Raw genomic sequence first — 15,369 nt, forward strand, 5'->3', positions numbered from 1 at the left:
GTGGTGAGATGTAGATGGTGAAAGACACAGTGTAAAAGCATAAAACAGTAAGGAAGGACCTAAACCTACAATCCAATCCGTAAGAGATTTCCTTCATGACTTATCCAAGTCCATGTTATTATGGCTAAGAAGCCCATTCTCATCAGGATGTAGGATGTGGGCCAAACCTCTGAAATGTGCGTGCATATCTGATTTTTGAAATGTCTATTTTAGTGCCAGCCAACAGGCAAAGGTTCTCTGCAGCAGCATTCCCTCTGTGTGTCACGTGGCAGGAAGACACGATGGTCTCGTACTGCGGTGCTCCATCAGGCTTGGTGAGTCAGCACACCCACTGACTTCGGAGTCAGCTTGACACAGGTTTGCTCTTTAGAGCAGACTGAGAATTTAGAGAGATACAGATTTGGTGAAAAATAGCAAAAGAAATTTCAGTAACGCTTAAAATGCTGCTGCTATTTAAGAAAAACAAAAACAAAACAAAACTATCTTATATTGAACAAACTTATCCAGTCTCTGGTACTGTTTACGTTGAAATATAACGTGCAAGGAAACACTAATTATGGCTAACGCTGATTAAAACTATGCAGACTGAAACAAAACGTGGTGGAATCAAGGAGTCTGTATTAAAAGTAGCAGAAATAATAATTTTAGGGAAATCCATCCCCTTACTGGGATAAGAAGAGTGCTGAAGCAGCCAAAACTTGCACTTGACTTCAGTCAATGCAAACATCTGGCAGACTTTCTGCTTTGGACACATTTAATTTATATTTTATTGAACCAATGGACAGTATTTGAGTTCTCAACATATCCAAATGAAACTTGAGAGTCCTAATTTCTCCGTGTCTTTCAGTCTATTGACAAGGGAAAAGGATGTTCCCAGTTCCTTCACTCAACACACATTAAATGCATTTGGATTGAATGACGTGTCTCGTCACCATTTTTTGCAATGTCTTTCTGAGCGGAAGGCTTTGTCTTGTATTTCACATGCACAGAGACTAGTGCAAAAAGCAATGTCAGTAGTAATCCCCAAATTCAACATTCCCTTTGGAAATATTTTGATTCATGAAGAAAAGATGATTAATTAGGTCTCTGTTTAGATTTCAGCCCTCTAACAGCACCAAAGCAACACCTTTCCTCACTGAGTGAATGAACGCAAAGAAACGGTGAACACTGTTTCCACAATATCCACTTACAAAACCGTGTTTGGTTGAATCTCTGGGTGAAAAGATAGGACCATATCTCAGCTGTCTGCAGTTGTGCAGTGACACTATTTGATAGGTGTTTGCCTGAGGATGTAGCAAAAATCAACAGATGCAGGGCAAATGCCCACAATGATTACGTGCGCTTCCTATACGTACTGCAATGTTAGTGTGTTTCTCATTATTTATATACTCGTTAGGCACACCTAATTAAAAACGGCACAGTACATGTCTAGCTTTGATACCAAGCTGCCAGGAGGGAATGTGTTACCAGCACTACAATGCACAGCTGTTCTACATCTGTATTTTCTATTTGCCCTATGCCATAACATCCTTAGAACTTTCTCTATGTGACAGACACAGTGCACCTACTGAGAAAATTAATGCACTTTTTATACTGCAACTTTTTTTTAATAATACTGAGCATTAGAAATAAAAAATATCTATTTTTTTATGTTGAAATAAACAAGTGTCAATTACAATAACTGCTTTTGTTCAGACCAAACTCTGGCATATGGAATAATGTTAAAAACTATGATGGTAGTTACCAAATTAATATTAGCTTGCATTAGAATATTTATTGTTTAAAAATATTTGCTATTTTGTTAAAATCTACAGTCCATGCAATATGTCACTTTGGAAAAGGGAACAACCACTGATTTACATAACCGAATACGGCATGCGACAGAGTACATGTTCCTTGCCTTCCCTAAGTGCTATAGAACATAATGATATTTATAAATGCAAATATAAATAAGGGTTCTAAAGTCTTTAAAATTGTCTAACAAATCCTTTCTGTTCTAAGTATCAAAGACAGAATCAACAGCTAATTTTTTTCCAATACTCTTTAACACTGTAGGATGTTCTAAATATGTGAAGACTCTGCCTTGTATCTGTGATCCAGCCCTACTGAAACTGCTCTCATGTATATAAGGTCTATTGGTTTGGGTCCTAGGCTGGCATTTGCTGTAAAAAATACCAGACTTTGTTTCATAGTAGGAAGTATTTTAGATTTTGTTCGCTCAGATATTTAATAGTGGGATCTGCCAGACCATCACTGAAGATACTAATTCATCTTGTCGTTGCTGCTTGGTCTTCTTGTTCACTCTTCTGTGTCCTTGGCCACCAGAAATGACTAACACTGAAATTGCTTTCATTTTCTTGGATTTCTGTCTTTTACTTTTAAGTGAGAAATTTTGATCCTTCAAAAGCTCATAAATGTTACTGTCCTCTGGTCTATGCTCTAGGGAACTTGATCCATGAGACAAAGTAAGGGATCCTGAAGATGAAGACAAGTCACTTTTTTGTGCAATGGATCCTGCTGAACCTCCCAGCCAAACTGAAGTATCAGGGTTGTTACTCAGGGAAGAGCCTGGTCTGTCATTGTGCAGAACATTCTTTTGGTCGTCGTCTTTAGATTCTGGGCCAGGAGGCAGGCTGTTCCTCAACTTGTTTTTGTTTTTCTTGTTTATAGACGTAGCCATTACAAGAAACTTGACTGGCCCATTGTGTGCATGATATGACACCATTCCTCTTCCTGGAGCCAAAAGAAAAAGACAATTAAAGGATTAAATATAAATAAATTAATAGAACACATAGCACTCTGCTGTAAGTAGTTCATTAAATTTGCTCAGGAATGCATAACTCTTAAAATTCTATTATATGCTTCCAGTCTGTCTGTAGCTTGTCTGTTGCCTTGTATGTACACAATTTACAGAAAAAATGTAGAAAGAAAAAATCATCTGTTGTGCTATAAGGGTGTTTTAGGACTGTGTTAATAAACCAGCTGAAATGTGACAGTATGAATTCAAATTGACTTGTGCTGCGTTCACAACAGCGCGAGTACAGAAAGTTTCTACTAACTTCTTTTTTTTTTCTTTTTTTTTTTTTGGCATTGACACAAATATAACATTGTGAGTTTTCTCCAGTAATCCACAAAGAAAATATGTGGTTTTCAATTAATCTACTGCAACTCTGTACCTTTCTAGAATAGCATACGAACATCTGTTTTGTTGTAATAGAGCTCTCCACACTATAAAGCAGGAACTAAAGCTCATCCCTCTGAATGCTTTTCTAGTTACCATGGCAGATTCATAAGGAAATGGCTGAACAATTTCAATTATTTTTTTAAGGTATTTAAACAGTGGGATGCTGGTAGTATAAAGAGAATTTACACTGTGCAAATCATTAGAATGTATGAAAAAGAAATTGCATAGTGCTAAATTCAGAAGCTCAACCAACATCAGTGTATGTGGCTTTTACGGTTTATACATATATATATACACACACATTATACAAAATCAGCTAAAATATAAAAAAGAATTAGGCCATCAAGGTAAAAAACAACTCTACAGATCACTCTGTCCATCCCTAACTCCCTAGTACTTTTCAGGTTATAATAAAAAAAATCTGCTTTTACAGCAAGTGCAATGATATTAAGATGAATTATCACTACTGGAAGCACAACTGGAAAAAGTCAGACATTTTTGGTTCAAATTCCAAATACTGTATCCGAAGACTGCAAAAATGTAATGCCTGGACCTGTGAAATCTGACAAGTCTTGACCCAAAATAAATGCAAGAATATGCAGATGACATAAAACACATCAAAAGAGAAAATGAGAGAATAAAATGAGATGCTTTTTTGACTTGACAACTACGCTTTTTTTTGCTTTTTTTTTTTTTTTCTTTATATTTCTAATATTGCTTCCCTATCTTTTAAGAAACATTCATCTGTTGTCATACTGGATTATTGCTGCGTATCTTGCTGAACACAGAGGATTACGTTTTCATTTTGAAAAGTTACATAAGCTTTTTTTTTTTTTTTTTTTTTTTTTCTTCCTCTGAAGGAAGTTACAAATAGCTTGCTTCATAAAATCTGTCAGCTTCCCTCCACAGCTCAGCAGCTCTGGCAGAATTCTGAAACCAAAATGCAGAATGGCAAAGGGGTGTTTAATTGGAATACAACATACTTAAACAAATGTTGGTTCTGCTAGCAGCTTAAATACTTGCAAAATGATACAGCAGCATTCAGATATATTTCAAACAGGGCAATGTGAAACTAACTCACGAAAGCATCTCTCAATGCAAAAATACTGATCATTGTCCAAAAACCAAAATGTTCTCACATATACCAAGTCTCCAGTTTTGGAATAAAAGGGTACAAAACCAATTTACCGAATAATCGAACAACATACTACATTTTCAGTACCTATGTCTCTAAACTTAATGCTTTCCCCAAATCTGGAAGAAAGATTGTTTGCATGCACTCTCTTCTTCTTCTTGTATTTTTACTGTACTCCGACAGGATTAATGCCTATCACATTCGTATTCCCTAAATAAAAACAGTTGTCCTGACTCAAACAACTGAGAGAAATCTAGAGTATCTGTATATATGGTGAAGCTGAGGAAGAGTGACAAATACAATTTCATCACAAAGCTCTGATAAGTATTTGAACAATACATGTAATTTGAACTACTGACAGAAAAAAAAAATAAAAAGAAAAAATAAACGTTCAGTATAACACCATTCTACTCAATCCATTTGAGAAATTTCACTCACCAGTTACTTTGGGAATCCCCTGCAGGCGTGGCACTGGCAATGCTACTATTATACCCAGATTTGTTCCAACCAGTAATAACCCATGGCACACCAGAAGGCTGGTCACAGAAACACGCTGCTGCCCTGTGAGGTGTAGGAAGCACTGCATTATTTCAGGGTGATGATCTTTGCCTAGATCAAAGTAACCTCAAACACACAATCAGCTGTACAGTCTCATTCAGCAAAGCACTCATCAAAAAGGCACACATTTTGCTGGGTTGAGGTATTAAACTTTTGTTGCTACGTGGCAATTTAAATACAATTGAACTTCTTATATAGTCTGTCCTAAATCTCTAAAGCACAGTATCTAAAAGTAGACAGAATCACAGAATCATTAGGGTTGGAAAGGACTTTCAAGATCATCTGGTCCAACCATCACCCTACTACCAATGTCACCCACTAACCCATGTCCCTAAGCACCACGTCCAACCTTTCTTTGAACACCCCCAGGGACGGTGACTCCACCACCTCCCTGGGCAACCTGTTCCAATGTCTGACTGCTCTTTCTGAGAAGAAATGTCTCCTCATTTCCAACCTGAACCTCCCCTGGCGCAACTTGAGGACATTCCCTCTAGTCCTATCACCGTAGGACTCTGTAGTACTATCATCTGTGAGAAGAGGCCGACTCCCAGCTCCCCACACCTTCCTTTCAGGCAGTTGTAGAGAGCAATGAGCCTCCCCTGAGCCTCCTCTTCCCCAGACTAAACAACCCCAGCTCCCCCAGCCGCTCCTCACAGGACTTGTGTTCCAGGCCCTTCACCAGCTTCACAGCCCTGCTCTGGACATGCTCCAAGGCCTTGACGCCCTTCTTGTAGTGAGGGGCCCAAGTATGGTTTTGCAAATATACTGTGTGTATTCTCAATTAGAACAAAACAAACAAATAAACAAACAAAACCAAAACAAACAAAAACTGAAAGGCATTCCACTTCCCAATGTTCAATAATGTATTACTACTACAACACGCCATACTTGAGACTCAAACCTGTTCACAATTACTTTTTTCTCCTAGCTTTTATTTTGTGAAATATTATCAGAAGTACTCTATCCACATTTGGGTTCCCCCATACAAGAGTGACATGGGCATACTGGCGTAAGTCCAACAGAAAGCCACCAAGATGATAAGGAAACTGAAGCAAATAATGAGCATGAAGGGATTAAAAACAACACCTGTCTAATGGGACAGTACACAGAAGACAGAGTCAGACATTTAGATGTGCACACTGACAGGAAAAGACACCACGGACCAAATCTGGGACATGGAATATTGATATTAAATGTAGGGAGAAGCTCCTTCACCATGAAGATGGCCGAACACTAGAACAGGCCACTCAAAAAGGCTGTGGAACCTCCATCCTTGAAGATTATGAAAATTTGGCTGGACAAGTCCTTGTGGATCGATTTTTTTCTTATGAAAACAACGTCATTTCTTGCTTATAGTGAGTACTAAATATGTTTGATTCAGTGTAGATGGATTTTCAAAATGATCTTGACAAGTTACATAAATGGAAATACTGCCAGCCCAAACTTCTGGCATGACCCAAGTTTACTCTGAGGAGTATTCAAACTCTGCTAAAGTCATCAAGGTTCAAAGCTTACACATTTTTGGATTTACAATTAACTTCACATGCTAGGGAAGCAGTCATTCCCATCTCTATGATAGCTCTCAAGTTGTTAATCACCTTCATCAGTAAGCAAGGAACTTGGATACTACATCTGGTATAACTGTGATGAACCTACATGTTCCACACTTTGGAAAAGTACCTTAATTATGGTGTATCACAAATTGATGCATTTTCCATCTCTTCCCTTGAAGCTGACCCAATTTACAGCCAAGAACATACGAATCACAGACCCGGTAGGAAAGCAGGGAAGAGCAGCTTGACTGCAGCCCAAAGGTTAAAACACTCATCTGGAAAGCAGCAGGTGGACCACAGTCCAAGTCTTTCCTGACAGAACTTTACAAAACCAAAATATTTATCCAGCAATGGTGTGTTGTCAAAGGCACGCGTCAGCTGCAGGGCCAGATCTGGAACCTCGGCTTAGAAAACACATTCTAAAATACCCTACAGGCAATTAGGTCACCCTCGGCAGGTGTAGCAAGCATGAAGAAGTTGAAGAGGCTCCATCTACTCATGCAGGTTTTCAGAGACCAGCTTCCCACCGGTAAGTAGCTCAGCTCCACCACACCACTCTCTCTCTCTCCATCCTCAAAGGAACAGGGGAAGAAAATACGATGAAAAAAGCTCGTGGGTTGAGGTGAGGACAGGGAGATCCCTCAGCAAGTAACATCACAGGCAAACCAGATTCAGTGTAAGGGAGATTAATGTAATTTTTGCCTACTGATAACAGACTAGAGCAGAGACACCTGTATTTTTCCATAAACTGTAGGTATTTATGCGGTATGATGGCATCATCCCTCTTCAGGTAGGTAAGCATAAACGGGTTATGTCTATAGACAAATTACAAGCCTTTTGAAGCCCCCTTTTTTTTAATGAATGAGATTAATTTAGTTTCCAAAACAAAGTACATAGAAACATTCCTTCACCACTGGTTCGATGGAGAGCCGTATGGGGAGACAGATTTCTACCTCTCGAGTCAGAGGGTGAGGGGCAGTAAGGCAACCACACAGTATCGAAAACCACTTCAAAGCCTAGAGTGATGACACAGATGGCAGCCCTGAGAGTGAGAGAAAAACACTGAAAGACCCACAATAAAAACAAAAGACTGCTTGTGCTGTTTTCAAAGCTGTCCATGTAAGAGGTGATAACCATTCGGCTGTCCTCAATCATTTGCTAATGTAAATTTTGCATTTACCTTTATAACAGGTCAAAAAATACCCTCCATATATTGGATTTGTCAAAAATCAAGCCTCGAGTTTTGTAAAAAAAAAAGCTCAAAAGCTCTAAAGCTCAAACCTGCTCAAGTTACATATAATATTCAAAGATCTCCCACAACCTGTGTCACAGCAACTGCAAGGTAACTGCAGGTTAGCTTAACCTCACTGCATTTTGCCTACAGCTTGTTTTACAAAGTACAGACAGAAATAATTAAGTACAATTATATTTTATTTTTAAATTGTAAAAAACACCAGGTGTGCTTTTGCCTGTCAGACCCCTTGCAGAAGCAAGATGCTCACATTTTTAACAATCGATCTTTAATGCTTTTTTGACTGTTTAAAATATAAAACAATATGCATGATTTTATACACCAGCCCTGAAGCAACTTCCAATGAGTAATTGTTACCAGTGAGAACCGGTAATGTGCATTACTGTTTCCATAGGTGAAAAGAGCAAATTACAGCCAGCAACCTGGAATCTTAAACACCGAGCACAGCCTCAAGCACGAAACATCTCTAGTGAGGTCAAAAGGAGTAACATGTGCTTTGAAATCTGGGAAGAGCAGGAAACATCTGCATCTGAAAAAATCCTTTGAAATAGCACATAATAGCAGCAAAAAAAAAAAAAAATATATATATATATATAAACAAACTATTAAAATAGATATTAATTTAAAATACCACTTTAACTGTTACCCAAGGATTAACTCATATCTTTCAATGTTATTTTGTGACTTACTTTGATAGATTTCAAATTGAGAGAAAAAAATATAAAACCAATTCTCCAGGAACTTTTAAGCAGTAAGCACAGAAATCAACAGGTTAACAAGGGAAAATCATAAACAGCAATGCCAAAACCAAGTATTGTTATCTTTATATGAAAACTTTTATTTCACTCTGTCCCAGTGCAATGATGCAATTGTTAAACTCATGAAATAATCTTACCAAGATCTTGACTTTACCAAGAGCTGAAGCCAACAATTAAGTTAACACACAGACAAATAGTTTTATTATGTTTCTGCTCTGTGTTCAATCTTTCTCAGGTCTCAACTTCTGACCCAGTCTCAACAACCACATAAATCCTCATGGGTTTCCACAGAGATCTAAATTCAGCTCTAGGTATTTGCAAGGACATAATGGTGCATTATCCTCTTACATGAACTTGCTCTTCCTGTTATATAAAAAAATTGTCTAAAAAGCACACTGCACAAATCTAATGGGCTGACCTCAAATTTTCACCCATCATTTAAACATTTCTCAGCAGTAAAATCATAAAGCAACCACGTTTTACGGTGTGGCACCTGGCGGGATGGGGTCAAAATAAAGCTATAAGCCTCAAAGTATAGTTTTCTGCAGAGAGGAAATGATATATTTTTCTCTTTGCCCTTTCCATCTGTTTCCAGGAAACAAACATGTGCCATGAGAGGATATATGGATATATACAGAACACAGCAACATCAACAGAATTCACCTCTTTGTTAAACAGGTAACCCTTCATCATCCCCATGAGCAATGAAATTACATCTATCAAGGTCACAGCCATCTCTTTAAAAGACACGCTGGAGGACACTTTTGAATAATGAAATATTTTATACAAGGGTGAAAAACAAGACTACTAATAACAAATGGACTGCATACCCATGTTCTGTACAATTGATTGATTGATTTAATAACCAGGCTATGTGAACAGTGAGGAAGGTGGGTGAAAAGTTGCCTTTGCTGAGATTTCAACCACTGATCATAAATACTAAGCATAAACTTGCTCTACTAGATGAAGCAGATTTCATTAGCAAGGTGTTTCTATTTGACTTCAAATGTTAATAGATTTGTTTCTTTTACTCAGCATGTCTCCTCTCCAGCTAACAGACAGCTTGTGCCACTTAAAATCAACCTCACTGTACTGTACTGTTGTGTGACTTATAATGATGATGATCTTCTCCAACTCAACAATTATCTTGTGGTTTTTTGTTTGTTTGTTTTTCACAATGAATTTGTGCTTTCTGGTGTGTTTTTGTTGTTGTTGTTGCTGCTGTTTTAATAGAACATAAGCTTGTTACATACTATTAGGAAGTATTTTATGGCTTGTATTTTTGATGATGTATGAAGTAAAGGGTCTGTGGAGCATTATGTAGTAAACATAGCTGCCTCAGCAACCCAGATTTACTTTTCAGTCCTGTGTTCCTACATACAAGCTTCCTATAACTCCAGAAAGGCACTGTCTTGAGCTCATACCAGGGTTGTTACTTATATCCCTTGGTGTATATGGACTACTATGGACATGGTTGATAGAGGATGTTCTGGGATACAGTAGTTGTTTAATACCTGCTCAGATGTCTCAGCAGATTCACTGTGGTCTTTTTTAAGCCATTTAGCTGACATGTATGACATGAACATTATCATAATCTGATCTATTGACTTGGGGGCATTTTCCCAGTCAAGCTGTCTTTCCTTAACCAGACCTTTGTAAACAAAAGGTGTAAGAAATCCCCACAAATGAACCATGATAAAACAGTTGATTTAGAAAAAAAAAATACTTTTGGTTCACGTTGTGTGTGTCTGTTTGCTTTTCTACATTACTCAACTTGGCCGAATTGTAATGACAATAATTTCCTGTTACATTTCACTTACACTTCATTATTCTGTCCTACCCAGTTGGCTGCTGAGTTATCTTTTTCAAAGTAAAAGAGGCACGTCCTTTAAAACAAGGAGAGAAAGCAGTCATGTTTAAAGCTGTCTTCTCCCCAAAATGGGGAAATCTACTGTTATGAGAACTGCATACTGAGGTTACGAGAACCTCCTACTCCTCTGTCTTAATTGACTGCTACAGCTATCCTTTAAAAATAGCCTTGTAATTCACAGTGACCATTCTTAAAACAGTGACGGTAAATTTTTCTTTTACTTTTACTGTGTAATAACAGAAAAATTATAATTTCATTAAGTTAACGTAGTTATGCTCCTCTCATTTACATTGCTTTAAATGAAGATGCAGATAACTTCTTCAGGTAGCCTATTAGGCAAATATTACATATCATTGCTCCTACTACAAACTTGGCAAATGTAGGCCAGGTTCTTGGAAGTTATTTCACGATCTTGCACTCTCCTTTTTTCTTAAGAACCTTAGAAATATTTTTACATCAATTTCTTCTGTCTCATTTTAATACAAATTGAATTTTTATTCATCTGTTCTTTTTGCATATTAAAGAACTCCTGTTGGATTACAGAAAACTAAGAGTTGTTTCTTTTAAAACTAAATGATGTCCTGTAGCACACTTACCCTTCCAAACGTTAGTTCCTAACTTTTCAGTCCCTAAAAATTCTCAGAAAAGGCACAATGCACAATTCTAACTACGAAGCAGCTTCACTCCTCCTCCTGTTTCAGTTTTTTTCTTCTTTTTTAATCTCAGCATATACTATACAGAGTTTGATTTATTCTTTGTCTTCTTCTTGTTCCAAAAGTTTTTACTGCTGTTTATTATGTAAACCTCCTACTCCTCCATCTTTTAGCCTTTGTTGTTGCAGTATTATTGGTATCATATAAAAAGGCCCAAGAGCTGCTGCTAAATAATTGAAATTCATTTCATTTATAGAATGGAGTCTTCCCTTGGAACACTTGCTGTAATAATGTTCTACTCCTGAAATAAATTTCCATTTCCATTCACCGAAGCACATTTTGTGAAGAGACAGAAAAGGAAAAGAAAAAACACCAAGAATCTAAAATGAGTAAGAATGACACCAAGGAGATATAATTAGCTAAAACTCTTTTACAGAAAAAGAAAAAAAATCATGTTACATCAGCAGTTTTATTACCATGGCAATGAACATTAAAGCTAAATTTGTTTGAAGATTTTTATATGCAGAAAAGATGTGTAAGGGAGGCCCTACTTCCTTTTTATCCCCCCTATAAACAAGAGAACATCTTGGAAGTTATCTTTTTAAAAATCTAATCTTGATTTCTTTGCATAAGGCTGATGAATTAAATTATGCAACCTATTTAAAACTATTTAAAGGCAGGACATTTGCTGTTGTTCATTGTTGGTGCTACAGTCAAACAACACATGTGAAAAACACCCAGGCTAGAACACTATAAATGGACACAATTTAAAACACAGCTTTATTGCAAAGCTAACATGCTCTTAAAGAAAACATGGTAAGACTAAGACTGAAGAACTAAAACATTTTGATGCAAGATTTATACCTCATTCTCCTAAGAATATAAATATAATGTCAGTGCTGGAAGAACTGACGTCTACTAAAAGCAAAGCAATGAAGCTGGCACACACATTCCAATACAAATTGCAGTAGGTTAGTCCATTACAGTCTATAAACAGGGACATACAGAAGGAATGTTTGTCCCCTCACGGACAACTCATGGTCAGCCATGCCAGTATCATTCTTCTGTCTCTGTCTTCTCCTAACATTCTAACATCCCCTACATGATGTGCATCTGCTTAGTACAGAGTAAGCCAAAAGACATCCCAAAGCATTTGCCCTCCAGCACTACACAGTCCATATTCATATTAGCCTACATCAGTCCGTAATAACACCTGTGCATGGCAATTGAAATAAAAGTGCCAGAAACAGGTTTATCTCACGTAAGTACTTCCCTAGTTATTAGAGAGCCACTCACTTCGATACAGGCCAGTGCAAATTCGATACACACAGAATCACAGAATCACAGAATTTCAGGCCAATGCAACTGCCTATGACAATGATGATTTTGGGATGATTAAAAAGCTTCTGTCTTAGAACACTTAAAGATCTGCTAAATGTCAACCCAACACCAACAGGTTCCACTTTTGCCTATAACACTAACCTTTTAATTCAGCAAACTACAGCTCCAAACAGCAAAACATGGAACAAACTCTTAAATGGAAGAATGTGAGTGGTTCAGCTGACTTCACTGGGAATACTGATGTAACTAAAATTAAGTAATTGCCTTGGTGGTTTGGATCCTAGGCTAATTGACTCCATCGTGTACTTTGATATCAAGTTCCAGAAGCAAATACTAAATTTTGCAAAGCAAACACATTTTCTTGGTAGACTGCACTGCCCTCATGTTTTGTAGTCACAAAAAAAAAAAAAGAAAGGACAAAACAGAATACTCTGCCTGCTTATCTATATAATTTATAGCCTTTAAGGAGGAAAATTGCTACTCAACAAGCTCAATGCACACATGATTCTTTTGGGAAGGCAACAGACTGCGATTGACTAAAGTAAATAGTCACAAGACAGTTATCAAAGCCTGAGACTGATGTTCTGATTCTGGCCTTATCTATAACACTCTGGAAAATAACACTGACAGAGACAAAACAAAAATGTTTTATCATATGGTGTGATTCAACTACCTGGCAACATGTTGTGAACAGGCGTGGCAATGTTAATATCCTGGAGGTGTTTCAGTGTCTCCGTGTGGAACAGCCGAAGCGTAGATCCAGATGTGAAGGCAATCCAGACTCCCACTCCAGCAACAGCCATGTGAGAGATTACCATGCCTTCCTCTTGATGAGCTTCAAAATGGCTCTGTAAGAAAAACAAGATAAATATAATCTTCTGCATAAGATCTATTAATTTTTCCTGTTACTTTTTTTTTTTTTTTTTTTTTTGAAAATACATCATCATTGGTATGGAAAGATTCTCAGCTTTTGAACCAAAGTTCTAACTACAGATAGAGTAACTTCACCATAACTTAGATGGATATTCAAGCGGTGTAGTAGGTTGCTAACTATTTCCCCTTGGATTTTAAAGGCTTCATTCTGCTCCATGCCTCTGTCTTCTAGCTCAGCAAGTTGGATACCCTGAGAAGAATTAGTTGAAGTAATAAAGACTGAGGCAAAAAAGTCATTAAGTATCTTGGGTTTTTCCTCTTATCTTGTCACTATGATTCCCCTCAGATCCAATAAAGGATGCAGATTCTCCTTAGTCCTCCTTTTCTTGTTTATGCACTCAAAAAACATTTTTTTTTTTTTACTGTTTTTTACTGCAGTGGTGAAGTTAAACTCTATCTGGGCTTTGGCCCTTCTAATTTCCTCCCTGCATAACCTCACATTGCTGTAGTCCACCTGAGCTGCCTGCCCCTTGTTCCAAAGGTCGTAAACTCTGTTTTTATTCCTGAATTCCAGAAGTTCTCTGTTCAGCCAAGCTGTTCACCTTCCCTGTTAGCTTGTCTTTCAGTACATAGGGATGGCCTGCTCCCGTGCCTTCAAGATTTCATTCTTAAAGAACATCCAGCTGTCCTGGATTTATCTTCTAGAACTGCCTACCAAGAGATCCCATCAACCAGGTCCCTAAATAGACCAAAAGTAGCTCTACAGAAACCCAGAGTAGCAGTTCTACTGACTGCCCTTCTTGCTTCCCCAAGGACTGAGAACTGTATCATCACACAATCACCATACCCAAGAAAGCATCTTTTTGATTCAGACATTTCTGAATTTAGTAGTAGTAGAAGAAGATAATATTTAGAAGTATTAGCTATTTTGTACCCCTGACCTTCAAAATACTGATGCTTCTTGTTAGAAAGATTAAAATGCTCCTTCTGAAGAAAGTAGTAATGCCAGACTTTCAGGATCTAGTGCCTGAATTTTTTCCTTGATCTGGTGATTTCACAGTTATGACTTCTACGTGGCTCCAAGAAGGCTGACACCTCTTTACATGTTTGTATAACACATGAAAGTATAACACATTAAATAAAGTTGTAGTGAACACCTTTAATCGTTTACAAGAAGTAAAGATTTTTTGTTTCTTTTTTTTTGTCTTGTCAGTAAACTGCCTATAAAGTTAAACAGAGCCTTTTAATATTGCACTAGCTATATCAAATACAGAGAGCTAGTCTGATAAACAAAACTTCTGTGATTAAATAAATGGTAAATTGTTCCTTGTATACAAATCCCTACCTGAAGGATATGTAAGTAAATATCTTCATTAATATTCACAGTACATATTATATTTGCAGATAAAATGCAAAAGTACCTTGTTACTCCATATGAAAGCATACTTCAGTTTTCTCTGTGTTATAATTAAAAGTTATATCTTGGTCATTTTGCATGCAAATCTAAATTACAAATTTAAGATGATTATGTTTTGAATGTATTTGGGTTATATAGTTCAATTTCTTCATCTAAATTCAATGAATAGATGAAGACCACAGATGAAGAATAGAACTTCAAGCTTTCACAAAGCCTAACTTCTGATATTTTACTTAGAGGCCCTTTTTAATTTTATTACTTACCAGTACAAATAAAATCCATAAATTAGTACTTTCCACTGAGAAATTGGCTGCTTAAAAATAATGGGAATTATTTATTTTTGAATTTGTTTATGCTATTCTTTAAATGTTAATTTTTAAAAAAATGAATAGAGAAGTTTCTCTCCAGCTGTTAGGCAGTAGTTCAGATTTAGAGAGCATTGTTACATTACTTTTTGACTCTTCTAATAACAACACTGCAGAATGCAAGGTAAGCACCTCTGACAGGTACATTTATATTCATCGCTTTCCTCAATCTCCACTCATTTTTTATTTTTTTTTAATCACATAACATAGCTTTGAGCACCCTGATCTAGTGGCAGGTGCCCAACCCATGGCAGGGGGGTCGGATCTAGGTGATCTTTAAGGTCCCTTCCAATCCAAACCATTCTGTGATCATGCAATTGATTCAATGGAAGTTACCCATGAACAACATTTTCTGAAGCCAGAAACAGATCTTATGACTAGATTTCATGATATATCATAATGCAATGCAT

At 37.1% G+C, this 15,369-nt stretch overlaps 1 protein-coding gene across 6 annotated transcripts in view; it reads right to left on the minus strand.

The window, feature by feature from the left end:
- Nucleotides 1-1,737: 1,737 nt before the first annotated feature.
- ARHGEF10 (Rho guanine nucleotide exchange factor 10) overlaps nt 1,738-15,369 on the minus strand; it is a 118,853-nt gene continuing 105,221 nt past the window's right edge. For all 6 annotated transcript variants that reach the window (XM_032183911.1, XM_032183914.1, XM_032183912.1 and 3 more), the window contains 3 exons: nt 12,978-13,152; nt 4,758-4,880; nt 1,738-2,733 (listed from right to left, as the gene is read on the minus strand). In XM_032183911.1, the coding sequence (XP_032039802.1) occupies nt 2,219-2,733; nt 4,758-4,880; nt 12,978-13,152 (813 nt within the window). In that variant the 3' untranslated portion in view covers nt 1,738-2,218. The remainder of the gene's footprint in view (nt 2,734-4,757; nt 4,881-12,977; nt 13,153-15,369) is intronic.

This window comes from Aythya fuligula, chromosome 3, assembly GCF_009819795.1.
Source record: "Aythya fuligula isolate bAytFul2 chromosome 3, bAytFul2.pri, whole genome shotgun sequence".
Taxonomy (NCBI): Eukaryota; Metazoa; Chordata; class Aves; order Anseriformes; family Anatidae; genus Aythya; species Aythya fuligula.